Source organism: Aythya ferina (assembly GCF_964211825.1).
Source record: "Aythya ferina genome assembly, chromosome: 6".
Lineage (NCBI taxonomy): Eukaryota > Metazoa > Chordata > Aves > Anseriformes > Anatidae > Aythya > Aythya ferina.
The window spans coordinates 41,097,036-41,124,486 of record NC_140303.1 but is presented as its reverse complement, the minus strand read 5'-3'; the positions used below and the strand labels follow the sequence as shown (position 1 = coordinate 41,124,486).

Here is a 27,451-nt window from a genome sequence, read left to right as displayed (position 1 = left end):
GTTATCACACACTGAAGTAGATAAGATGAAGTAAATATCACGCTGTATTCAAGTGCTACTACTTATAACTAGGAACAGACTTATGTGAAACATTACAGGATGCACAGGAATACACAGGTTCTCAACTTTTTGCCAATAAAATCCATCAAGCAATGGACTTAAAAATTAACGTACATTTTAAAGTTGATTATTTGTACAATGGCATTAATCTAAGCTCAAGTTTGACCAAGTTCATAAGAGCACGTAGTTTTCTGCCAAATATAGTATACTAAAACACTGAAGAAGCTATTTCCATATTCTTTTTTAAAAATCTTCTAAACAAAGCAAAACTATATCCTTCAGCATGCTAAAGTAAAACTTTTCTTTACAGCAACAAAGGGCAGCATGGCAGTTTGCAGAGCAGTTCAGATTCTTCTGAAGTGGGTTGGGAATCTCTCCTGCACACTGCTGATTTCCCGCAGGCCACCCCTGCTCCTGGTCCAGTGACCCTGGTGAGAACGGCTGACATGCTTGCTTAGTTCACCAGCATGGGCTGTGGTTTAAATGTTCAGGTTTTAACTCGTTTCCAAAGGCTCTCTTCAGTTAATATAGATTTAAAATGAATTCTGGAAGCCTTTGCAGTCACTGAAAGTCAAACCTTATTACTGAGTACATATTTCATAAAATATGAACCCTCAGCAATGCCTCATGTAACAGCATAGAAATTGTATATACAACAGGCTACAGGCAGGCATCAGTTATTCAAACAGTTAAATAGGATGCAAGATCCTAAGTCATGTGTGCTTTCTCTTTGATTTCAGCTCCAGGTCTTCTCCTTACAACTTTTCCTCATTCACCATTGTCCCTCATTCTGCACATAGCCAGGCTGTGACTTCCTCTCTTCACTATTTATTTACTGAATACACAAAGGATCCATCTTTTCCAAAAGACAGTAAATTTGTGTGACAAAATACTACTTTCTTACTATTATCTAAAACAATCTACTATTCAAATAATCTCTTTCCATTCGCTACTTACAACCAGCATTAATTTGTCACTGGTAAAGAAGGAAGCTCCCTTATTTATTCAAGAAATGTTTGGAAGTAAAAACTTAAGCTGAATTGGATGACTCTCTCAGTTATAAAATAATTTTATTGCTTATTGCACTGTTATCTGTGAATTACAGTTCCTACAGAAATTGCTCCTAAGTGCTGTCCCACCATACCAACACCACCACATGCAGCTTGCCCTGCCTTGGTGTTTCGATCACGGCTCAGCTGATCTGCTGAGCTCCCCTGTAGTTCTGGAGAGCTACCTGCTCGTACAAGCCACCTTCAGGCTTTAATAGCTCCGAGCACTTCCCCTGGCATGTGCAATGGGAAGGGAATATCCACCTGCCATGGTGAAACAGCTTGACTGACAAAAGGTAACTCAGCCGCTTGCAGCCATCTGTTCCTATCTGCAGCTGAGCGGCTTTCCAGAAGCTATCTGGCCAAGTGGTGCAGCTCCTCGTTAGCAGGCAGTTCGCTGGTTGTCACAGAGCTCTGCGAGCAGACCTGCTGAGTTAAAGGTAGGTGATTCTTGCAACACATCCACTCTAAGGTAACAGCCAGTTCAGCCATGCACATGAAGCCTAAACTCAGGTTCAGTTATTGAAGAGTATTTCTCAGCGTCCCTAAAAACTTAGTGCTACTGTACAACAGGAAAATAAAGACTATACGTAGCAGTCATGTCTAAAGGAAGTGCATATTCAAGAGAAAATTAATGATCACATTCATCCTGTAACCATGTGTTACATTGACTACAATGCAAACAGCTCATGCAAATCAGGGCAGCCACAACTACTTCCACCCTACGTGTTACAGCTCAGTGAGGAATACTGGGCTAGACAAAGAGTGCTTAACTTTATTTCAGGGAAGATATGTTTCCTTACTATAATAAAAGGGTGAGATTTAAAACAAGCAAGCAGAAGAAGGAGGTGGATCCTGATCAGCCTCCCCATGGTATCCCCTCCTCACTCCTGCACATCTACACCCATGGCAGCTGGCAGAGACCACCCAACGGGGTACAAAGCCTTGGGGCTACACAGAAGCACCCCAGCACCTCTCTTCCTCCCTCCTCCTTGGGCTTCCCATCCCGAAGCAGCAAAAGGGACACAGGAGATGTTTTTCCCCGTGTACAGCTGGTACCTGCACCACTGCAGCCTTCCTGCCTGCATCGGCAGGGTAACAGCCAGCACTGCACCCATGGCTCTCCTCAGCAAGCTGTTGCATTAAGCACACGTTTTAGGGCTGTGTAACTGCAGGGAACATACACAGGCCACTGATACCAGCTTCCTACTTTCCCTAAATATCACCCTGCGACTAACAGATAATAGTGCTGAGAAGAAAGTTTAAGACAGATGCACCCGTGGCTTATTTCTGCATGCATTTTGGCTGATCAAGTTCAGCTACATATGTTCCACTTTATAAGCTTTAGAAGAAAATTGAAAATCCCCAGCTCAAGATGAAGTTTTGCACTAGATGTCCAGATGTGCCTTCTCCAGCAAAATAGGTGACTATTTTCAAAGTATTTACCTTAACTTCAGGAAAATAGGAGAATACATGAAAAAAAAAAAAAATCAGAGTCCAAGAAGTGCTGTCGTCATTAAAAAAAAAAAAAAACAACAACAAAAATAGTTAAACTAAACACATTATCTACACCCAACATAGTAGAAGACAGACCAGAGTCCCAAGCAAATAGCCACTGTACAGCAAGAGCATAGAAATCAGCACACCAGAAACTGAAATATAAGCAAAGTGATTAGCACACTAGGAATTGATAGAGATATGATTCATCTTGCTGTCAATTAAATGTGAGACTGAAGAAAAGCTGCATACAGGGATTCCATCTGCAATAACGTGATTAGTTTGGCAGTGAACAAGTATGTTTACTGAAATAAGCAATTGCTGTTTATATCTACAATTTCTCAGGCAAGAGTTCCTTGAATGGTTTTGATTACACTCTTAGCGAGAAGAAATGTAGTTTGGCAGTTTGAATTCAATCAAGAAGTTATAAAGTGATCTAGTAATCCGTAAGCAAGCATTCTTGTTAATTTGGCTAATGCAAATCACCAGGTAGGTTCACAGAGCCAAATTCATCATCCATATTCATTAAAGAGAAAATGGAAGTAATTAAAAACCCAAAAGCAAGCCCTGATGCATTATCATATTATCACTCCCTGCACTGGATTCCCCGTGACAAGCAAGTCCTGACCACCCAACAATGCACCTGCACACCAGGAGGAGAGAAGGATTGCTGGGTGGGCTTCGCTAGGGGGACAGCACTCACAACTCCAGAGCAAAGCAGTGCTTTTCCTTGGTGACTACAGAAAGAAGGACCATTAACCCCTGAAGGAAACCAAGCACGCTAAACTAAATAATACCCACATCACACCCAGGACTAGCCCGCTGGGCTCAATAAAGGCACACAAAGCATGAACATGGCAATGTTGTCAGCATCTACAAGAACGCATCACCCTTGCCAATCCTACCTTTCAGCTATCTGAAACTGGAGGCCAACACAATTATGTACACAGCCTGCGTGTTTCAAGTCTCACGTAGGAGTCCAACTTCACCTCAGGTGATGTGATTCTTTTCAGGAGCTCCTGATCATTAGGGAATGCACTGTACACACGTTGGAGAGCTGTCTGCATTGTTTAAGATAAATTTCATTTACAGTGGTAGCACTGAAAGAAATTTAAAAGTCTACACACATTTTTGCCTTATGTGAAAATCATTCAGGAGGGACTAGTTTCTTCAGACCTCTGCACTACCATCTGCAGGGATTTCCCCAGCTGTTTCCCTTTCTCTGGAAAGGGATTATTATTTTTTTTAATCTAAACCAAAAGCCTCCCTGTCAGACCTAGGCATTTGCCCTCAACATCTCAAGCCACCAAGACTGCGCAGAACACTCAACCACCTTCCTTAAGGCTAATAGTTACTCAATAGGAAAGAACACCTCCCGTGTGTTTACTGAAAGAGATTTTGCTTGAATTAGTGTCATTCCTACTTATTCCCTTACAGCACAGCATTAAACTAAGCCAGCTGATTAATTCAGTAAATACCCCAGCGATCAGGTTACCAGTCAAGACACAGAAGTGCAATATTCATCTATCAGCTTAGGAGTTAAATTCAACAACAGTTCTGTCATGTCAACACGTTCCCATCCTCCTCCTGCTCAGCAGGAGCTGTGTGTTGTCAAAAAACAACACACAATACGAGGAGTTGACTGAACCGCTTGTATGCCTGCATATGCCATCCATAATCAGAGGATGTATATCTATATTGCCTCAGTTGCTGTTGCAGACACATTCTCCCAAATGTCAGCATTTTTATCTGTGTGTGTATAGAAAAATAAGTTGGGATACACAACCTGAGAACCAGGACAGATCTGAGTCAGTGGTATGTTTTTATTTCCGAGGTGTAAACACCCTACAGTTGTTGATATACAGGCAAGGTTAACTGTGCTAACTGTGACATCTTCCTCACAGTCCAGCTTCGAACCTTAAACCTAGAGGGAACATCTGAAATTGCCAATACTCACCCCTTTCAGTAGGCAAACCACCCACTAATATGCTTGACTAACAGATCCAAGGGAACTCCCAGCCATTCTCAAGGGCCAGAAGCTTGCAACCCATTAGCTTTTTCCCTTGGAATTACCTGGGACAGCTGAGTTTCACAAACATCTAATATTAGCTGAGTGAACATGGAAAACAAAGAGAAATCAGTCAGCTATGTTGTGTGTTCAGAATTATTAAACAGGGTCTTTTTTCTGTCGGTGGGTGCCCCTAATTCTGGGGTGCTAGCCACTACACAGGCACCCAGACGCAGCGGGTGAGGCAGTACTTACAGACATGGGGAAAGATGGAGCATGCCACTGCTCTTGCATTTTATTTTTATCTTATGTGATGGATTCTGTTCATGAAACAACAAACAGACTTCCCACAATGTGTAGCCAATTAGTGCACACCTTGGGGCAATTTCCCTCCCTGGCACAGGAAGGGAAGATCTTTGCCCTAGCATATATTTGATTGGCAGGCATTATTAAAGAGAGGACACTTGGGCTGGGGGACATGCCCACAGCTTAGATATGTCAACACTACAAATGGACTGTCCTCCTTTGTGCCAATCCCTCCAGTTATGTTCCACCTGCTGCCCTATATTAGGTGTTTAAGGCAGCAGCTTTAAGGGACATCACGTGGGAAATGTGCAAGTTAGTACAACATGAAAACAACATGCTGTTCACTTGACAGATCCATTTGCTTACACATATGCTGGAAATTTTTCAGATCCTCTGTAGACAGACACTACACAATAGGTTCAGGAATCAAGGAACAAGTGGATATTTCATTCTGACACCATGATCACCTTCTGTAAAGCTTTGCTTTTTAAACTGCCTGTAAAAATTTGTAATAATCATCCAATAACAACAAAACCGGAAACTCTCTGAATCCTGTAACACTGCATATATGACAAATTAGCTATCCAGATCAGTCTTGCCTTCCAACTTTGCTTATTTAACAGTCCTAAGATTTGAAGCCGCAGTTTCTGACAGTAATGAAGCCAGAGTGTAAAATCCTGCGATAAAGACTCCAGAGAGAGTCAGAAACGGCATTAGCAGCTAGGCGCAAGACAGGCAGTCCAATGGGAAGCTCACTTATAAAGCTAGGATTTATTTTCTGCAACAGTATCTGAAGCTATAAGGATCCTGGCTTATCCACTTTCCAGCTAGGTTCCCCAGGAATGACTCATCTCATTTGCTTTACCATTATCTCAGCTGCTATTCCTCCTCCACACAGAAACAGCCAGAAGTTTCAGATTATTATCTATTCGGACCAGAAATGCACACCTTCATCGAGCTAAGTGCAGACTGCCTACCCTCACTCACTGCTTTACCCCAAATTAGACCATTGAGATCACTTGTATTCCTGGTTGTTGGTTTTCCCATTTTGAATGGGAACCTACAGTAAGCGCGTGGCAGCTGGGCAGCTCAGGGTAACAGCCTGCCATTGATAAAGAGCTGACCAGATCCATTTCTATGGTGAGAAGCAGAAAGCTCCATGCAGAATGTGCACCTGCTCACTTAGCTGCTGTAACTGGTATGGTCTGAAAGGGAGAAGGTACCCCCCCTCAGGGCTCAGGCTTCTTCCAAACCCAGGTGGACAGGCCAGAGCTCTGACTGCACCTCCTTCAAACCCCAGGGAACACAGATTGCAAATATTGTCAGCCTAGGGTGAGGCCTCAAAGCTTACACTTAACAGCAGATAAGACGTGTCTCTTTATATGCATCTACTGACCCTGGAAAAAAGTTATTTCATAACTCTAAAGCACAGCACAACTGCGTTAAGAATAAGAGATTGATTTGGTTAAAAATAGTAGCTGATCAACACCAGCTCTGCTTAAAACAATCCACAACTTTGCTTTTACTGATTTTTTTTACTGATTTTTTTTCCTTGGCTTCTGCATAGAGAAGTAGGGGAAAAAAGCATAGCTGCTCCAATTTGGCTGGAAGAAGTAGTTATGACAGTGAATCTATTTTCTACTACAGAAAGAATCAATCCACAAACTGGATTGAAATCTACTGCATCTTTCAGCTACCACTATTTTACTTTAACAGTATGTTTTCAACATCAGCCTTTACTGCTCTGGAATTTTTATCTCATCAGCACGCCTTAATTACCTGAAATACAGCGCTGACCTGTGTCATGAACATACCAGCATCTAGGTTGTGCCCACCCAGACACCAATCACCACAAGAAACGGGAGCCTTGCAACTGACTTCTTTGGCACAGAGCCCATCCTGACACAGTTTTCAGTCTTCTGAACTGGCCGAGAGCTGCCACAATCACCGTCCTAAAGCTGAGATTTTTCAGAGGTAATCCTGGTGGTGACACTTCAAGCTGCCACGTTTGAAAACACCTTCCAAGCTATTTACTACTTAAACTTCAATCAATACTTTTCACTCCCGCAACTAAGTGAAACCCCTAGTAGTGTCCAAAAAACATTTTTTAAACATGAAAAGTGATTTACAAGAAAGACCTACAATAGTGAAACATCATTTAATGCCATCCTCCAGATAGCACCCAGCAGATCAAGCTGAGAAGCTCTTGGCATTCCTTTCCAAAGGAAACTATTCGTATAAGCCTAACATACGCTCAAACAGATTTTAAATTTCATATTTTATCAGAAGTCATAATTAATACTTACGTGTTTGTTTCTATACTGAGAAAATTGAGAGAGGCCAAAAACTGTTGCTATGGCACCTCCTCCAATGAGAACAGTTCCTTTCACTGCCTTCTGAAATGCCATTTTTTACTGTAAGAAAAGAAGATAAAAATTAATAGGCAGTTTTGCCATGTTAGAATCTAGGCTACACAGAATAGACCATTTGTAGAAGCTAATGACAATGTTTTGACAAGTTGAAATTTAGAGCAGCAATAGATTAATTAACGATTTTCACTGCAATACTAATGATTTCTAAACAAAATGTAGAGAGCAGCAAGCCAGAACACTCTGGTATTTGCTACTGAAGCTGACTGACAAAAGAGTATTTAGACATACAGGTGGATGTGTACGTACGTACATATTTTGTGCTGTAAGCACTTGCCACATAACTGAGTACTTACAATACCATGGCAGAGGCAGAACGAGAGCACCCTGTCATCAAGCCAGATGGCCACCAAGTCCTCACCGCAACAGAGCAGCTGATCTGCTTGACAAGATCATCCTCAGCTACCCTCCATCCCATCAAAACTATTTCTACAACCAGGTTTGCCCAGCAGCACTCTACCCTGGATTCCCAGCAGGAATTACGATTCTGCCATTCGCAGTACACCAAAGCTTGTCCTACCCAGAGCGGTGCAGAACGCTAGTCAGGAAACAGGTCCCTCAGCAAGAAGCAGCGGAGACTGTGGACAAGACTAAGTGGCTTAAAACAAGCGCAGAACTTTATCATCTAGCTACAGAGGTATTAAAGCTGGGCCTATGTAGGTCAGGCAAATTCTTGAAAGGGCCAGTGTTTGGATGCTGAATGAAAAATTTGCATGGAACTGACCTGAATCTTAAGTAGGCACAGCCTAACCCATCTTCCCAGCAGCAAGGCAGCTCGCATCCCATAGAAACAACATGCAACAGATTTGAGCAGCTTCAGTCAGGGCTCCAAGTCCTTAGGTTACGAGGACACCTTTGTCTGTGCCCCAGATTCACACAGCAGTCTCTACACAAGACATACAGCACCATGAAGACTTTGAGCGCAGGCAGGCGATGCACACAGCCCTGCACACAGCAGGTTTGCAGGGCAGCAGGGGTGGCTCTGGGCCCTATTTCTTCTTTCGGTCTGCATAATCATTACTGTTTCTTAAAAAAAGTTTAAAGCAAACGTGTTTAAAAACACAAGCCAAATAAGAAAACTTCATTTTTAGATGGTGTCAATCTTAACTTTGTTATCTGTGCACTCTGCTTGCAGCACATCCATGGGGGAAAACAAATGCACAAGCAATTATTGTAGGCAAATATGTTAGGTATAGATGTCATGTGCTTGCATGCACTGGTTATTGTACAGAAAGCAAAGACTTGTACCTTCCCAGAAGGTTTTTGAAAGAGCAGCATGTATGTTCTTAGAGGTTCCCACTACAAAGACGCCTTTCTCAGTCTCTAGGTAGAGTATCACACAGTCCATTCAGTTCATGCTTGAGTTTTAAGAAGTACAAGTTTAATCTTTCCAGGACCTGGATGAGTCAAAGGGAAAGGCAACACAATCCCCCTGCAACATCTCAAAGCAAACTCACCACAGCCTCAGAAGCCACAGCAGCCCTGCAGGGATGGGGCGAGCAGTGACCAGAGGCAGGGAGCAGCCCGCTACCCCAGCACAGTGCTCCAGCAAGGGGTGACCTATGGCAGCTGCAACGCTAGCAGGCCACCCCACACCTCCCCTGTGCTACCTAGAATTAATAGAGTGCCAGAACTGACATAAAACAGACCCCTACCACCTTCAGTCTGTCACTGATACAGCATCTGCCCTACATCTCTGGAAGTACCTATGGTACCCCTGAAGCCACAGCACAGCACGCACCTCACAGGAGTTGAGGTGTGCCATCACCACACTTTCAGCCTCCTGCAGAATATGAAAAACAACACACAAGACAATCAAATCAACATCAGCTCGCATACTGTCTATGGCGATGCTGCACACATACACAGCATCCAAGCACTCTGTGTACTATACGTTTCCACCAGACGGTTTCTTCAAGCCGCTAGAATAATAACTCTGCTTTCAGAATGCAAACTGGTGGCGAGCACGAAGCAGCTTCACACACCTTACGCAGCGGCAGAGAATCACTTCAAGTAGGACTACGAGACCCCAGCTTACAAATGCCTGCTCTGGGAACACAATATGCTCTATGATCCAAGATTGTTTTAAAAGAACAAATTAGCATCCTCCAACGAGCCAGCTTACATGTCTGAAAAGATGCTGGCTTTCAAGAAAACAAATGGAAGCAGGTCCATACGCTGCTTTTTGTAATCAAGTTCAGCAGCAACGAGTGATCGCTGAAGCACAAATCCCTACTTTCCCAGTTCAGCTAACAATGAACAAACTAATTGCGAGCGCTGGCTCAGCAGCTGATACGAGGTGGCAAGAGCAGCCCGCAGGCTCCCCGCCGAGCACCGAACGGCCAGGCAGCCTCCAGCAACGGGGCCGGCACCAGCCTTAGGAGTAACAGAGCCCAGAGCAAGGGAAGGAAGCCCAGGAGACCAACTCCTGCCTCCCACTCACCGCCCTGTTCAAGCCTCCTCCAAGGCTCCCTCTACCCGAGGTGAACCACTGCATGCTCACCCATTGATTAAACACCAGCTCTCCCAGATAAGAGTTAAAACAATCCCCCACAACGACCACGAGAAGCCACCCACAACGCAAGCTTCCACTCAAAAAGCATCTGTCATCAGCTCTAACGCAATACTACACTGACACGCTAATAGCTTTTATTTAACCATTTCCTAAACAAAAACCTCTGCTAGGAACCCAGCAAACCCCACTGCCATTGCATGCACTAAGTTCTCCTCCATATGCATAAGGAGCTTCAGAAGACTGACTGTCCTTTAGGAGCCGATCAGAAGGGAATGGAAGTTCAATTCAAAACTGGTTTCTAGAAATTTTGGATGAGAAATGCAGCATCTTTGTGGTATAACGGACACCATTCTTTTGGCATACTAACCTTTTCCACCTCCAGATTTGTACTGATGAAGTTTTTCACCCTACAGAGCCCAGTACAAGTTGCACAGCACATGCAGAGGCCTGCAGAGCCCCACTGCTGCCCAAGGACAAGGATGCTTGGCCACAAGAAGTCAGACCTGGGGAGCTGAAATTCGCTGCCTGCCTGGCCACAGAGCTGGCCGCCTTGCATGGAGCCATACAAGGGGTGTAGATAAGGATGGCGCGGAAAAGCAAGAGACAAAGGTTTGAGTGTACCCCTACACCAGGCTGCGAGTCACAGCAGCAAGGCAGCTGCTCAAAAGCTGAGGTAAAAGGAGGACCTGCCCAGGCAGCGGGCTGCAGCCACCTCTGCTGTCTGAGCTTTCCGTCCCTACAGGGCAGCATGGCTGCCCACACAGCGATGTGGTGCGGTGGGATCCAGCTGCCCACCACCTCCCACAGCCGAGCAGCGTGCTGCCAGCACACACGCCAGGATTTGGAGGGCTGCAGCGAGCCTCCTCGCTCACACAGCCACCTCCCAGCCGCTGAGGCGGTGCCAGGAGGCAGCCCACACCGGCACATGTGCCTCAGGACTGCCTCACTGCTCCCGCACCCGGACCCAACACCATCCCACTGACCACACCAAAACAACGTGTGATGTGCCACTAGGACAGTTCTGCCATGCTTTTGTTACTTGGTGACACCAGGAGGAGCCCAGCAGCTCGGTGCCCTCACCATGGCTGCAATTAGGGCCTCTGTCAGCACGGGGCCAGCCCTCACCCGCTGGGTGGCCGGCCCGGCCCTCGGGCAGGCCCCACACAGCTCCGCAGAGGACAGAATCAAATGGCCACGAGCACCTTGTTGGTACAAACAGCTTCTTCAGGGACAGAAAGGGAAGCACAGCTTAACGTAAGCCACTCCAACATGAAGCTGGACAGGCATCCAAACCTGCAGACAGCACCTCAGCACCCAAAATGTCTCAGTTTCATCCCAGGAACCCGTTAGCCCATGTCCGAGCAGACGTATCTGGGTGAGGCTGCTTCACCTTGCGGCAAGCAGAGCCCAGGACAAACAGCCATGGATGATTTTTTGTCTTCGTGGTAGTTTTGCTGTCTCCTGCCCCTCTTGTGAGCAGGGCCCCATGGCAGCACGCAGCCGGCTCTGCTCCTGGCAGCTGGGGCTCTGCCGAGGCACCAACCTGCCTCAGCGCCACCAAAGGGAAATTACAGGCTCCCAAAGCACCTACCTGGGAGTTCTTCAAGGTATGTCCCAGGATTGATGCTAAGGACTGCTGCGAGCACAGAACAGGATAAACCAGAGAGCAGAAGGGGAAATGGGAAAGAATGCAGGGCACATAGCTATGGCAAGATTGTACGAGTGCTAAGGACACAGACAGGAGTCTAAACTTAAGGCTCACCTATTGCAATGGGTAATAAAACTCTTTCAAGCTGATACCAGTAACTTGTGATCAAAACTTCAGATTTTATAGCAATATATATTGTAACAGCACAGCACAAGAAGCAGTGCGGTCAGAAATACGTCACCTTTCTATAACACAAGCATTGAGTAATCAAACAGCATGCAGGGTTTTAATGCTGTAAGCCATCTGACGCTGTGATCACCAGGTCAGGCAAGCCTTATCCTTTGTTTCGATACAGGTTTTGATAAGCAGCACCTTTAGACCCATGCCCTCAGCTCGAGGGCTGGCTGAAGTCCTTGACGGGCTGGGGAGCAGGCTCCGGCAGGAGCAAGGAGCCCTCTGCCGTCACAGGGACGGCCAGGGGCACGCCACGAGGAGCGGGTGCAGCACACGGCGTGATCTGCCCAGAAGCAAGCCACCCACGGGAACCCTGCTCGGGGAGCCAGCTGAGCGCCGGCAGATGCACGGAGACATCAGCTCAGACTCGTAGCTACAGCAAGGCTCCTGATGGCAGCTCGGTGCTACCGGCTGAGGTTTAAGGGAAGAGAAAGAGCTGGTCCACGTGAAGGGGGAAGCACACAGAAGGTTCATCAGGACAGACTCATACTTTCAGTTTCCAAGGAGTCAACACAAGCTATCTTCACAGTAAGAACTGCTCCCTCCTGCACTGAATTTCTCAACGAGTAATAGAGGGCACACTCACCACGATCAAGACGCGTGGTTTTTCCCAAACTGCAGTCACTGCTGCCAGAAGCACCCGCCCCAGAGTTGCTGCCAGCGAGCCCCTGGGCTGAACCCCCACACCCACAGCCCCCCAGGCTCCCACACCACGGCCCAGGGCTGCACTCCACCCCCATTAACATGCCCCCCAGAGCAGAGCTCTCCTGCTCTGCTTTCAGCCCCGCGTTTGAAAAAAGAAACCAAAACCATACAGAGTGCAACTTACATCCTGTTTTTTAAAAAATTATTTCAACACCCGTCTCCACCAGAAGCTTCTGTACAGGGCGCCCCATATGACAAGTATCTGCCTCCCTGCAGCTCTCAGCAGGCTGACAGAAGTCCTAGGAGGAACTCGTCTTCGTTTCCCGCAATGCCCAGCCCAGGCAGTTACCAGACAGCCTGCCTGTTGGCTGGGATCTTATTTTGGGTTGTGTAACGCTATGCAGCCTGCCAGCAGCATGCACACACACCTACCAGGTCCCCCACCCCCTCTCAAGGCAGCCGGTATTTCTGTGCTCAGGTACCTTCTAATTATCAAGGTGTTGGGCTAGACCTAAGGAGGGCACGGGGAAAGCTGGTGGAAGAATGAGAGGAATGGAGGAGGAGGGCGCGAAGGCAGCGAGGCAGGATTCAGACGCAGCGCCGCAAGTTGGAGATCAAAGAAAGACGACTACTTTAGCAAAAATGCAGGGACAGATGGATACAAACTGTAAAGCTTTGCAATAAGTGTGACGCCCTGTATGCTGCCATCAGACATGGTGTATGAGACGCAAAACCTGTTAAATTAAGAGAAGAAATCCAATCTGTTATGTTGTATATCTGAGTGCTTTACGAGGCCATTACCATGGAATCTGGATGCTTCGCATTCCGTTTTAAATGAACACATCTAATAAAGTGACTCACTCAATGAAGACTCAAAAATAGAAAACTTATAATCATCACCACTACAGTTTGCATAACTTGCCATTTGCACAGTAGCATTGTCTCATGTTTTTCATTTTTCCCAAAAGCTTCTCAGGTGAATTTCAGATGAGAGCTCCGGGCTGAGCTGGGAATCTCGCGCTGCCTCTGCTTCTCCAAACAGCGAGACGCTACCCTCAGCTCCCTCTGATGCTGCTTTTGATCCTCCTTGCAGGAGGACTTAAAAGGTAGCCACTGTGATGGAGTGCAGAGCTGCAACAAGCCAGTCAAGCCATAATTAGCACTCTTACTACGGGTAGTTTACAAGTTTAAAGCAGTACTGCTCAGAGTGAGATGCTGACAGTCTGCAGCATGCATCAATGGAGGAATGGCCAAAGAGCACAAAGAAAGGATGTGACCATGTCGCATTAACACTCCCATGATAACATCATCCACCAGCTCTCATGTAGCTGCTCTTGTTTGCTTTTAAGAGACCAAAGTGGTTAGGACATTACACAGCAAGTCAGACCACGCTAACTGAAGTAAGCATCTTAGAAGCAAGTAATTAAAGCTTCAATCAGCCAGCAGTGAAGAAGCCTGCCCTGCAGCACTCCGGGCCAGCAGGCGTACCTCTCCCCAGGTTACCCGGGTCCCACCTCCTGGGCCGCCCTGTGCTCTGTTACCTCCCCAGCAGTGACACAAGCAGAACAAAGCAGCACGCTCCGAGAGGCAACCAGAGCTTGTTATCTACCTCACTGGCTGCATGGGCTCTGACACACGCCCTCGTGACTTCTGGACCTAATTCCTGCAAGCCACAGCTATAAACAGAGCCACACACCAAGATAAGCTTCCAGTGGATACATAATGCAGCTGTCACGGAGACAGTACTGAAGATGAGTGCTCCAGATTCCCATCCTCCAGATCTTCTCCCAAAGCCTCTCATGTAGACTTCAAGTTCTTAAACACAAGTTATGGCACTTTAATTAAAGTAATTACCCCAGAACTGCCTCACCAACCAAGCACAGAAACATAACCCGTGATGTACCAGGACAGCTCGCAGGGCTACCAGCCCCTTTAAGCCACAGACCACACAAATTTGTGAATTCCCACACCCAAAACTTAGAAGCCCAAAACTCCCAGAGGCCAGCTTCCACTAATTAGTGGAAGCAAAGCAGCAGTTCAGCATATGGGGAAAGGCCTTCCCACGCGCAAGTAAGGCATCCAGCACGGCTACCATGCCCAGAAGTAGCTGCTTGGCATGTCATGCATAAAAATAAAGGAAAAACAAGGCAAAAATAGTCATACTGCCCTCATCCTCCCTTTGGTCCCCACTGCTTCAAACTTCTTGAAGTGCCTTTTGTACTTAAGTGACCACGATCTTCCCACCAGGCATTAGATGACACCCCAACTGCTTTAAGCACTATCCTACAAGGAATAAACGTTGACTTCTCTCTCCTGTATTTATACTTTTAGACCTAACCACCTTTTCTCCTGTGTGGAGGGCGTCTCATTGATAAATACTTCTTGGGATTTCCGATAGCGATAATCTTGCCAGAAAAGGCGGCAGGTTTCTGACAAGGAGGTAATACATGCTTGAAGATGACAATTCCAAGTACTGTACCTCACAATTAACAGGAACATTAAGAAACACTGAGGCCATCTGTATTTTGGGCTTCCTCATCACAAACACCACAATATATTTTACAAGTTTTACCAAGGAAGTATTTAAATTCCTTCCAGTCCCACTGAAACATCACTTCAAACCCCAGCCACACAGGGAGCGAGAAGCCTAGTCTCCAGCCTGGTTACTGGCTACATTTACACAACGATTCTCGTACATTTGTTTGCCAATGTAGCCTTCCAGCTTCAATAGTTCAAAATAGTCATTCTAGCTCCCCACGAGTGAGGATTTATTCCAGCCATAAGATCCACCACGCACAGACAATGCTAACTCGCACAGACTGCCAGCCAGCTGCTGCCATCAGAACTGCTCTCACTGCAGCCAGTTACTGGAGGGGCGTTCACCCTGCTTTTTGCATATTTATTCCTCAATCACTGCATATTTGATAGAGGTTTGGTTAGACAGCCCACCAATTCAGCTCAATCCCAATACCTACCCATACCTACAGTTCCTTCCTTCCCTCCCTCTCCCCCAAGTCAGACACTGGAGGAAGCAAGGTTTAGTAAACTGTGGTTTGCTTATTACAAGATCGGGCACAGACCTGCATACACAGACAGGTACCTGCTCAAAAATAACTACAAATTAGGTAATTACTTAGGCGTGTCAAGGAAGTAGCCTAGTTTTGTACACTGGGCTGAAGACTGAGAAACCCGATAGCACATGCAAACCCAGCCCAAGCAGGAGGGGCACGCACTCAGTATCATTTTGAAGTCAGAACTAGCACTTGGTTTGAGAAACACTTTGCCAAGCAGAAGAGTCACAATCCAAGAGTCAGTACCCAGCCAGCAGAGAAACAGCAACTCAGCATCCATCGGCATTTAAATTTATAACTCGGGGTTGGCTCATCTGGCATTTGGAAACCCCCAAGACAGAGTTACAGTCACTGGGGAACCTAGCTCAAACACAGCTACTTAGGGACACAAAATGCTTCTCCTTCTGTACTGCCAAAACCAATAAAACAAATCAATGCTATGATACTGTAAAAGAGTTTTGATTGCAAAGTGTGTGTTCGTTATGTAATACAAAAACGTTCTCTAAAGCAGTGCTTTTCGGAAGCAAGAGTACCAGTACACCTACATTAGCAAGAGCTGCGGCACGGCTGCAGCGCAGCCCCACAGCAGAGGGCTGCTGCTGAGACCAGCCTCCACGATACACGTGTGCACATGGCTTGTCAGCAAGCAGCTCCGGTCCAGGCCCATGAACACCCGTGAAGCAGCTGAGATACATGAGGCATTCCTTATTTAAAGGGAGATCTTCCCACTTTTGTCTGATCTGCTTAAGATTTTTTTTTCAGCCTCTATTCTAATTTTTATTTCATGTTCACCTCCATCCCCAGTCTCAGTCATCTCCCGACTGCTCGGTGCTCTCCAACTTCTGAGAGCACCCAGGGAAGGTCACAAGCCCGCAGGCAGGCAGGTCACGGGCACAGTTACCCACCTTCTGGGGGCAGATCCACGCAGCCCTGCTCCCACCAGCCGGGGCGGCACACCCGCGGTGACGCAGCTAATCCCCAGCAGGACAGGCACAAACTGCAGATGGCAAGCCAGGCAGCATACAGGAGGACTCAACTGAGGTGTACTGCGCTGTCAGAGCCCTGTTTTAAATAAAGCACAGCATAGGCCCACGAACTTAAAGGTAAAATAACTCTTAAATCCTGTTTGCCAGCACGTAAACACGCACCACAACAAGGCACCTGACAGAAGCAAGCTGCTGCTTAACAGGGCTAATCGCAAATGAGAGCCCTTGTTTCAGAAACAGAGATATTTACCTGTGAAAGCAGAAAGTAACAGTTGCAAACTGGGCATTGCGGGGAAAAAAAGCACATTTATTTTAAATATTTGCTAAAGTTTGTAGAGAATCGTGAAGGCGAACTAGGGAGCAGAAGGGAACCTGTATGAGCTTTCATTTGGAAAACTGGTTTGCGCTGATGGCCTTTGAACCTATCCAGCTTTCTGAACTTCTAATAGGGACAGATTACCAGGCAGTAATGGATCTCCAGAGAAATTACTACGTTATGTAGTAAGGGCCTAGTTCATGAAGTTGTTTTTACTCTACTTCTGTGTATGAGTACAATTACACAAAACAATGTGGACATCCGTTCTCTTTATGGTTACTATAGAAGAGCTTAAACTGGATTATACTTAACCAGCAACACTTACTGATCTTGAAATATCAGACTGAGTCATTACTAGCTGCTTATCAGTCACTGCTCCCCATCCCTAAACATTTCTGAGGAACTGTACCTATAACCCAATGAGCGAAAAGAAAGGCCTGATTAACTTCAGTTAAAAATATACTGTGCTCCTGACAGCTACCTCACCAAGCTTGTTCCTTATCCATGGTTAGGAGATTATCTTACAAAAGGACCTCAGAGTCTTCAGGCTAATGGCAGTGTAATTACACTTGAGCAAGCTTCGCACGCAGGGAGCTCCCTGGCTGGAAATACAGAACGGCAGTAACGGTTCGCAGAGGGCTCAGCACAGAGGCACACTACAGGTACACAGAATGAAAATAAAACATGCAGAGAAGCACAGCCACAACCTGAGAACCAGCAGATGAGAAACGCAAGAGTCCACAGCGGTAACAGATCCACACGCAGACCGCTCCAAGTCTCCAAAGCACGGCAGCCCCAGACTCTGCAGCTGCCCTGCCTTTTTTATCTACCAGTTGGCTGCAAGTGGCAGGCCTGGAGATGTGCTCCTGCGGCCGCTCCTCCCATGAATTCAATACCTTTGCCCCTTGAGAGGGCTCAGCGCAGCGGCAGCTCTCTGAAGCGAGGGCCTCGTACAGCAGTGAGGAAATATTACTAAATGCAGTGAGGAAACATTACTAAGTGCAGCTTGGCGCTGGGCACAGCACAAGGACACAGCGAGTCCAGGGTGGAGAAAAGGGCTCCCACCTCCCGGCAGCAGGCGGAGAGGAGCTCGCTTTTGGAGCATCCTCCCTGCCAGGCTACTGAAAGCACGGTAAGTTCAGCAGGTACCAAGGCTGGACGGCTTTAAAGGCCGGGACGCCACATGCACTCTTGTACCTTTTCCCCGCAGTAATGGCCTTACAAACGTTTACTGAGGTGACTGATTAGAAGAGATAAGCACTCAGAAGAAGCTCGAGAGTTACTTGCTTCACCAGAGCACTTTCACCCAGAAATGCTCACACGAAGGCACCTGATGCAAGGAGGTAACCCTGCCTTCCTCCTCCAAAGCTCGACGTTACCACAGCCATGCCCATGTTGCACCCAGCATCCACAGGCACAGCCCTCATGTGCTTCTTTCACAACAGCAGGCTGCTCCAGCAGATCACCCAGAGACAGAAACCCCGGGAGAGGTCCCGCAGACAGGCCCCCACCCGGGCTGCGCACACCACGGAGCAGTGTCAGGGTGCTGAGCCCCAGCCGGGGGGCTGCCGAGGGGCTCCGGGCAGCCCCCCCCGAGAAGCACCGCCCGCTCGGAAGCCGTGCTCATCCCCTAACCCTCCCTTCCACCCCAGGGCTCCGCGCAGAGGGCGGGCAGCGCCGCACGGTGCCCGCACCGCCACCGGCCCCGCGGAGCCCCGCGGAGCCCCGCGGAGCCCCCCGGCCGCCGCCCAGCCCCGCCGCGAAGCCGCCTCCCCGCGGTCCCTTCCCGGCCGTGCCCGGTGCCGGTGCCCGGTGCAGGGCTGTCGCTAGGCCCCGGCCCTTACCGCTCGGCCGCCGCCGGTGCGGCTGCTCCCGGAGGCGGGCGCTAAGAGAGCGGCGCGGAGCGGAGCGGGGCGGCCTCCCCGCCCCGGGCTATATTGGGCGCGCCCGGGGCCGGGCCGCGGCTGCCCGGATGGCGCCGCTCGGAGCCGCCCTGCCCGGCACGGCCCTGCCCGGCCCCTCAGCCCGGGGAGCTGCTGGGGGCTCTCCTTGGCCCCGGGTGGGTTCCCAGCTAGGAGCTGGGAGCGGTCCCCAGTCTGTGGCAGGGGCACCACAGCCGGGATCCAGAGGGGTTACAGAGGAATTCGTGGAGTTCTTGCCCAGAACAGCACTGAACATCAGAGTTCATAAAATAGGTGCTGCATGTGGGGTGTGCAGAGCCAGACACACATTTCGTTACTTTCAGGTCACTTTCAGGTCTCTCCAGCAGCCCTCCTGTGCCCTGAAGCTGGTGCAGGAGCTGCATCTGTGGCTGCCTCGCTGAGCTGCTCCAGCTGCCCGCCTGCTGGAACTGCAGTCCTTACAGACCCCAGTGCCGTACTGGTTGTTACTGGGCCTGGCAGCAGCACCATGTAGCAGTTAACCCCAGCCTTAGCAGATAAGGCAGACTGCCCACCTTCAGGCGTGCTGCATCAGGGCACAGGTAACGAAGCCCACCCCAGGGAGATGCGAGGAAACACCCCCACAGGCGCTGGGGCAGGGGATCACACTCTGGGTTTGCAGGACACGGTGTGCAGGCTTGTGTGTCCCTGTTGAGGCTTTCCTGAGCTGCAAGCTTCCCAATTCCTTGGCTCTCCAAAATAGCAAATCTCCGATCTTGAACTTCCAGCAATTAAATGAGGCACTTGCCCTGTGAGGCCTGGAAGTGGGTTGTGTGACATAGCAGGGGGCGACACCTGGAGACATTCTGAGTATCTTTGTGGTGTTCTCTGCCTTTTGTTTGGCAATGGGCAGGGGCAGGCCTGGGAAGAGCACTGGTCACAGGCTGTGGTTGGTAATGGCTCTCTGCTCCTTGTGGTCCCCATGCGCCAGGCTCCTAGGGACACTGCCAGCAAACACGGCTGTGTGTTTTTGGGACTCACCCAGGGACTCCTGGCTGTTGCTTTGGCAGCAAGAAAGCCAGACACATGATTGATAGTAATACACCAGGATCTTCCTCGCCCTCCAAGACTCATTGCTGAATTTTCAGCTGGGCTTTTCCCAGCAGCTGCACATTGTAGTGCCCTGCAGCTGTGGTTCCACAAGAGTTGGGGATCTCCTTTTCCATGCTAGACCAAAGCACTGGCTGATCCCGTGCCTGTGTCCCCAAACGCCCCGCCGTGGGTCTGTCTTTGTCCAGGCACAGCCTGCCTCAGCTGCCCGACACAGCCGGTGCCACAGACGCAGGGTCCCTGCGTGCCCCGGGCACGGCGCTGCCTGCCTGTCCCTGCTTTCCAGGCACACGGGCACCGGCTGTCTCTAACCGTGCTTCTTGGCTGCCTCCCAGCAAGCGCTTTTATTGCCGTTCTTCCGTGCTCACTGCTTAGTCAACATGCTTTACAGGCAGCATGAGACGTGTTTTCTATCAGGCACAGAAAAACAACCTGCTGCCGCGCTGAGCGGCGGGGCACAGCTCCCTCCCACACGGCCTCCTTGGGGCACGCTCCAGTCACCTGTTGGCCAGCTGAATGTCAGCGACAGGTCCCATCCGAGGAGGCCGCAGGAACCTAATCCCTCCCTCGGGGGTCAGATATAACTGCGTGAGCTAAATTGGACGCTGCAATAATAAATGTATGGCTATCAATTCTCTAGGTGGCATTTAAAGTCAGTAAACAACTGCAAGGGTTGGCTTTCAGAAGTTTTGCAAAGTAAGTGATATTCAGGCTGGAAGTAGTTTTTGCACCAGACAAATTAGGAGACTTGGTAGTGCTTTTAAAAGGAAACAAGATCTCCAGTGACAGAGGGAATTAGTGTGCTCCATAGATACCCAGGTTTAGAGTCCATTTCATGGGAACACCTCAATTGAACAGAAGGAACAGAAAGTGACAGAAAAAGCCACAGAAGGTTATGGATTAATTCTTTTTCTTTTCTTTTTCTTTTTTCCTTTTTTTTTTTCTTTTTTTTTTTCTCTCTTTTTTTTTTTTTTTTTTTCTTTCTTTCATATTTCCTTTCCTTTCCTTTCCTCGAAAGGAAAAAGAATAACTGGGCTAGGAAACAAGGATTTTCACTCCTAAATGTTGTCTGCCTGGATGTAGCTGCCTTGTCAGCATCAATTTATGGTAAATTTTGATCAATTCGAAACAAGACAGTGTATGGGTGTAAAATGTGCCTACACCCAGTTTCCAGGTCAGCACATAACACATCCCAGAAATTCTGCATTTCATGAACTCTTCCAAAACAACAAAATCAGAAGGGGGGTAGAAAATCCTGTGCTGCTTGTCACATAAGAGGGAAATACCAAGAAGCAGTGTAAACTTTTATGAGGATCACATCTCTTTAAGGATGGGTTCTTCAGACACTCCAGGCCCGGCTACCAACAAATGAGGGAAGGACAATTCTTTCCTTCCTTGATTAGGCTTTACACCAACAGCTGTGATTTTGTCTTGGTTACTGGTTGGTAAAAACAGGTCTTCATAAGTTTGAGTAGTGCAAGATTTTTACAAGGCTAAACAAAACCTGAAATGCCTTGATGTATCACAGAATTCATCCCTCTTGGTTTTTATTTAATGTCTGGATCAAAACATTACCTCCCTGGTCTGCGTGCGTGTGGCTTGGTCCCTGGGACACCTGCCAAGACAAGAATTTTGGATGCCTGCAATCATGTGCCCAGCAGGTGTAAATTGTGTTCAGGGAGAGTTCACCTCTTGTCCTTAACCCCAGAGGCAGTTTCTCTTCATTAGCAAGGGAAGATAGAGAAAGAGATTATCATCATTTCCTGACTGCATGCCAAAGTTATGTATCATAAGAGGAAAATCTGTTCATACATTCACAAATATGTTTTCTCCTAATCTGTCTTTAGGAAAATGTCTTTGTGAGGAGCGAGGGGTAATAATCATAGAGAAGTTGAAAGAAGTGACAGAAACAGAAACAGAAATGGAATCTCTCAGCTGCAATTTTTTTACAGCAGGATGCATGGTAGGTCCCACCCCTGGAAAATAAAAGTACTTAGTCACGGCTGTGATTGAACATTTTACGTGTTCCCAGCTCTGGCTGCTGCTATTGGGTGTCATTCGGAAATACAACTGCATTGCTTCATACCACATGCTCGGTTTACCAGCTGCAGCAGGGCTGTGTTGCTTGTGTTTAAATATTCCCCCCCCCCTATACTCAGCAGATAAAAGGCCCACCGCGTTTCTGTGTGTGTGCCCGTGTTTGTGTGCATGTCTGAAAAGAGAAAGAAGCTCATTTTTCTACTAAAACGGAAGTAATGTGTTATCATCATAATTATGTCTTATTGTTTGCTGTTATATAAAGATAACAAATCAGGGCTGAGTCACAGAAGCAAATGCAAAAATTGCAGTTTTAAAAGAATAAGGTCACAGGTCACATTATTTGTTGCAGAACAAACACAGTAATTAATTGGCCTCTCCCTGCAATGGTAGCGCAGGCATCTTAACTACAGGAGAGCCAGGACGTGGTACGAAGCAACGTGCAGGAGTGCAGGCAGAGTGCCAGTATGCTTCTGGGGCTCAAACCTGAGCTAGGTCCAATAGAGAATACTGATTTCATTGGGAGAGAGAGTAAAAACGGGCGATACCTGTAGAAAGCAAGACTCTTTGGGCTATTTAAGTGTATATTTTCTTTTGTTTATAAGGATTTTTATTGTGGTGGAAAATGTGAAAAAAAAGCCTTTAAAATGTATCTTCTCTTTACATATGCCAGAGGGAGGGATTATATTCAGAATATGGAATGGAAAAAGCTTTTTGGAATTTGTGCTTTATTATTTTTTTCTCGGAGACAATGACAGACCAGCACCGCTGATGTGAATACACCCATTTGCTTTTTTATCCAGACATTTTCACTATTGAATTGTTTAGGAAAAAAACCCTTAGAAAACCTGTCCAAAGACATATATGATCACTTTCAAAGCTTTAACCTAACATTCCAGTAATTAATGAAGAAATACAAGATTGGACTCTCTTGTTCTTTTTCTAATGTCTATTTCTCTAGCACTGCTTGGCTGATAGCTTTTGTTTGTCAGCATTTACATATTATCTGGGACAAATATTTTCAGGGTGTCCATACAATTGCAAGTGACCTACGCAGATCACTAGAAAACAAACAAACAAACAAACAAACAAGAACAAAAAAACACCAATAGTAGTGTTGGAAAAAGTTGTTTGAAATATCCACATCTGTCTTACCAGCTTGGGTTCTGTGACCTCCTGTAATAAAGAACAATTCAGTTGAAAACAAAGGGAGTTGGGAAAATCTGGAAGTTTCCATTTCTCTTCCATTTGAAACACATAAACATTGCTAGATGTAAATGACTTCTGTTCGTGTGTGAAGTTTGTGGGTTTAATATCATGGCTCAGATGTTTTTTAGCACTGCTTTGGACTACACTCGCTCTCCTCCAGCTTCCCCATAATTTAATATCATACCTTTTTATCTACAGAAATATTTTCCCTGCAGATTTTAATAATTAATTGGGACAAGCCTAGTGGGTCTTGAGAGAAACGTAAAAGAGGCAGCAGATATGTGTGACCAAGTGACCTTTTGCTGTCCTACCAGTCCCTGTGCTCTCCCTGCGCTCAAAGGGACACTGTCAAAACTGCTAGTCCTTAGAGCTGTAACCTGCCCTGACAAGTTGTTCTGCATTATAAGTCTTGCCTAAAAGATCACCACAATTCTTTTGTTTGTTTTGTTTGAACAGTCTTTGCTGAAGGCTCTACAATACAGATTCATTTGTCTTTTCAGGTAAGTAGATATATTTTAAGTGCCCAACTTACTCCCTGACCTGTTAAAATCAAGTTGATATGCACGTATTGTGCTCAGCGGAGGAGCTGCCAAGGGATGGTATAAATTTTCTGCACTTTGGAAAGAGAGACAAGAGGACATGCTGGAAGCCTTTATTTAAGGAGGCTTTTAGAAACCATTTTGAAAGGCCTGCAGTTATTTACCATTATTTTGGGGCAGTAATAAGTGTTGTCTGGATTTTCCTGGTGCTATTAGGAATTAGGTACTGGTCAGTTAAGAAAGGGGTGACCAGGCCATTTCTTCTTACAAAGAGGTATTTTATGTTTGAGGTCAGTCTGAATTATTCCCTAAGAATTATTTCTAACAAGAACTCCTTTTTATTTTTATTTATTTATTTTTATTTTTATTTTTATTTTTTGCATACCAATACAGGGATTGATGCAACTGCAATTCAAATGTGGGTGGCTGCAGATCCATAACTGTGTTGTGTGACATGGGAATGTATGGCCATACCAGACGGAGAAGAGGGGATGAACGACATCCACTTACCATGCCCAGGGTAATTTGCAGCCACAGTATTAAGCTTGATTTGAGCTGTTTTACCACTGCCTGTCCGTCAATCCTTACCTTATACCTAATGCAGCTGTACCCCCTGAACGTGAGCTGTTGGAGGCTATAAGTGCCCCTGAGCTACAGCATCCTCCTTAGAGGTGCACAGCAGGGTCAGCAGCAGTGCCTGGAACCCATCTGCTCTACCTTGCAGCAGCAGAGCCCCGTATGAAGATGCTGTGTCAAGAAGCAGCAAGATCAGAGCCCCGTTAAAGGAGACCTGGAATGGAAGGAAGTGTATTTGTCTCTTTTGGGGGGGACAACAAGGCCTCAGAAAATCCTTTTCTTTCTTCCTATAACAAGTTTTGCCTTCCTTGTTTCTGATGAAGGTTTATAGCATCTCCTTAACCACCTGAAAGATTTTGAGCTAAAATGAAGGGAATGATGGCCCGAGTCTCTGAAAAGATAATCCTCCTCATCTGTTCATCAGGTATTGGTTAGAAATGTATGAAAGTATATTCAAAATAATCTCAGCTGAAAGTAGCTCCCTTGATGTTGTACAAAGCTGGATTCTTGATGCCATTCAAGCCATCCACTGAACTTCTAAAATTATGCATGTTTTATGGATGAAAGCTACTGAACACATGTTTTTATGAACTGTTTGTACTTACATTTGTGGTAGGATAGTACTTTCACTTGATATTCCTGTAATGTTGTGGTAGCCTTACTGAAAACATACCCTTCTGCACTGATTTTGCTGGGAACATTCTACAAGCCTTTGTGCTGATTAAGACAATAAACTCCGAAGGATTCCTTGTCTCATTGGAATAGGATGTAGATAATTAATCAGCTGAACCAATCTCATGAAATATTCACCACTTCTGTGACTCTGGACTGTCATTTTCTAATATTATAGGTCTTGATCCTCTCCATTCAGCAGTCTCCACTATACAGCCATTTTTAAAGGGAAGTTAAGTGTGGGCCTGTGTCATGCTGCTTGAAAAAGGGTTTGCAGAGCATGTTCTGGAGCAACATTCAAGCTCCAGAAAGCCAAATTCCTCCTGATTTACTGAGCTCTCTTCAGCCAATGTCCACAGATGCAAAACATTGTCTAACAGACATGGGAAACAGTTCTCCAAATTACTATGAGAGCAAGAACTGCTTTCATTTTGACTCTGGGAATGGCGTGTTGTTGATAATCGTGCTAAGTTTGTTACTGTGGTGACTGTCTGTGTGATGATTCTCTAACAAGCAGTAATTCCACAGAAACTCAGCCTCTTCTGTTCACCGCCTTGGTGGGCCAAGGAGATCCATCCCCCTGCCTGACCACCCCCTGTTGCCTCAGCAGAAGTGGAAGGAGGTAAGAGAATAAAAGTAGGGGGGAAACCATTTCATCAGCTATTGCTATTTACCTCGGCATGGCTGTCAGATATATTGAAATAGTAAATTAGAGTCTTCTCAGTATGAGTATGTTTCACATCTGCCTAACTTTTGTTTTTTTTTTTTCTGGTTCTGGGAGAACAGTTTTTTAGGGCTGACTGGTGGAATTGTAAGCAAAGGCCTAAATAATAATTATTACTTGAAGAATTTACTGTGTCGCTTTCTGACAAAGGAAAATAAGTTGAAGCTGAGAGGAAAAGGGAGCTGTGGTGGCCTTGTTACGGGCCTGCATTGGTCCACTGGGTCAGGGGTGGCTGAAATACTGGCCCCTGGTATCTGACAGGCTGACAGGCAAACTGGTCTCACTTTTGTTTCCAGATTCACTGAGAGTACAAGTTTTGTTCAGGTTCTGCTTTATTTGTGCAGAAAAAGTCCATCCTCTCCACGGAGTGTGCATGCAATTGGAGCAGTTAGGTAGTAACTCCAGGATTGATAAACACTGCTCTGCATAGGGAAGTCTCTGTTTTGGTATTGATATATGATCACACAGGAAATCAGAATATTATCTGCAATGTCAAACTGTTCTTAATAAAGAAGAAAATTCCTGCATGCAACTTTTCATGAAATGATTGGTGGTAGGAGTTCATCTGCTCGGGAGCATGTGTTTTAGCACAGCTCTTCTCATGCACACACCTTCATGTTTGCCCAGTGCAAAATGCTTAATGTTGCTTTTCCTTGAGTTCTTTGTCTTGTGCGTGGCTGTTCTTGGGAACTTGTCCAAGGCAAACTAAATGCCAACACTGTACATAGTTCACAGTGGAACACGACATCATTACACCACAGTGCAAACCATCTCCTACTGTAACTGGTGGCCTCCTCTGGCAACGTAAGGAACGTAGAGGAACAAACCTAACCCTTTTGCTGCTTCTGCAGGCTTTTACATGTAAAGCATGCTGGGTTTATTATGCAGATTTATAGTTTTTCTTTAATCTGTTAGAGGAAAAATGTATACAAGTATGGCTAACTTTCTGGGAGTGTTTTATCGTGGGGATAAGGGGTGGAACTGCTCACGGTAGGGGTGAGGTTAGGGGCAGCAGCAGCAGCAGCAGCAGCAGGGCTGTACGCGCGGTGCAGGGTGCGGTAGGACGGAGCGCGGGGGCTGCTCGCAGCGCGCATTGGTGGTTCAGTGGTAGAATTCTCGCCTGCCACGCGGGAGGCCCGGGTTCGATTCCCGGCCAATGCAACGTCCTTTTTATTTTTTTTTTTCCAATTCCGTGTCGCCGCAAGCCGCTCGCTTTTAACGCCCCAGCAGGCCCTCAGCCTCGCCGCGCTTTCCGTTACCGGCGGGCAAAAAGCGGAGCGGCGGAGCCCGGTCTGAGCCGTGTTGGAACGCGTTCTGCAAAAAGAAGCCGCTGGAGATGCCGGGGATTGAACCCGGGACCTCACACATGCGAAGCGCGCGCTCTACCACTGAGCTACATCCCCGGCTGCTCGGGGCCTGCGCCGCGCGCTATGAGAGGGGCGGGGCGGGCCCGCCGCGCGCTGACGGGGCCGGGCCGGGCCCTGAGGCGCCGCCAGCCCCAGGCCCGGTGCCGGGCCCCAGGCCGCGGACCCGGAGCCCCGGCCCGGCCCTGACGGGGCCCGAGCGCCCCCGCTGGCGGCATCGCCACAGCCGCCAGGGCCCCGTGGGTCGAGGCCCGGTAGCCGAGGGGGCTGCCAACACGCAGCGGTCCCGTGTGTTACCGCACACATCGTGTCAGCACCGCCTCCTGTTACCTTGGGTTTCCCTAACAAGTCTGCGGCCTCTGAGTCAGCTTGAGTGACCAGATAACAGCCTAACATAAAACGCACCTCTCCTGGGCTTGTTCCTGCCTAAATGGTGAAAACAGAGCCCTGATACTAAAAGGAAACAAACAAACAAACAAACAAAAAAAACACTCAGGCTCTTCTGGCTGTGCATTCCCAGTAAAACCAGCAACTTCCATTAGCTCTACTGGGAACTGCCTGGTCCCACACGCCTTC

At 47.2% G+C, this 27,451-nt stretch overlaps 1 protein-coding gene across 5 annotated transcripts in view; it reads right to left on the bottom strand.

Moving 5' to 3' along the window:
* GPD2 (glycerol-3-phosphate dehydrogenase 2) overlaps positions 1–18,762 on the bottom strand; it is a 58,119-nt gene extending 39,357 nt beyond the window's left edge. For 2 of the 5 annotated variants that reach the window (XM_084523664.1, XM_084523668.1), the window contains exons 1-2: positions 18,609–18,762; positions 7,227–7,334 (exon numbers count right to left, since the gene is read on the bottom strand). In XM_084523664.1, the coding sequence (XP_084379790.1) occupies positions 7,227–7,328 (102 nt within the window). In that variant the 5' untranslated portion in view covers positions 7,329–7,334; positions 18,609–18,762. Of the gene's footprint in view, positions 1–7,226; positions 7,335–7,869; positions 7,889–12,575; positions 12,715–16,367; positions 16,525–18,608 lie in introns of those variants that run through there. The other 3 variants (XM_084523665.1, XM_084523666.1, XM_084523667.1) reach the window with 3 other exon arrangements.
* Between the last annotated feature and the right edge of the window lie 8,689 nt (positions 18,763–27,451).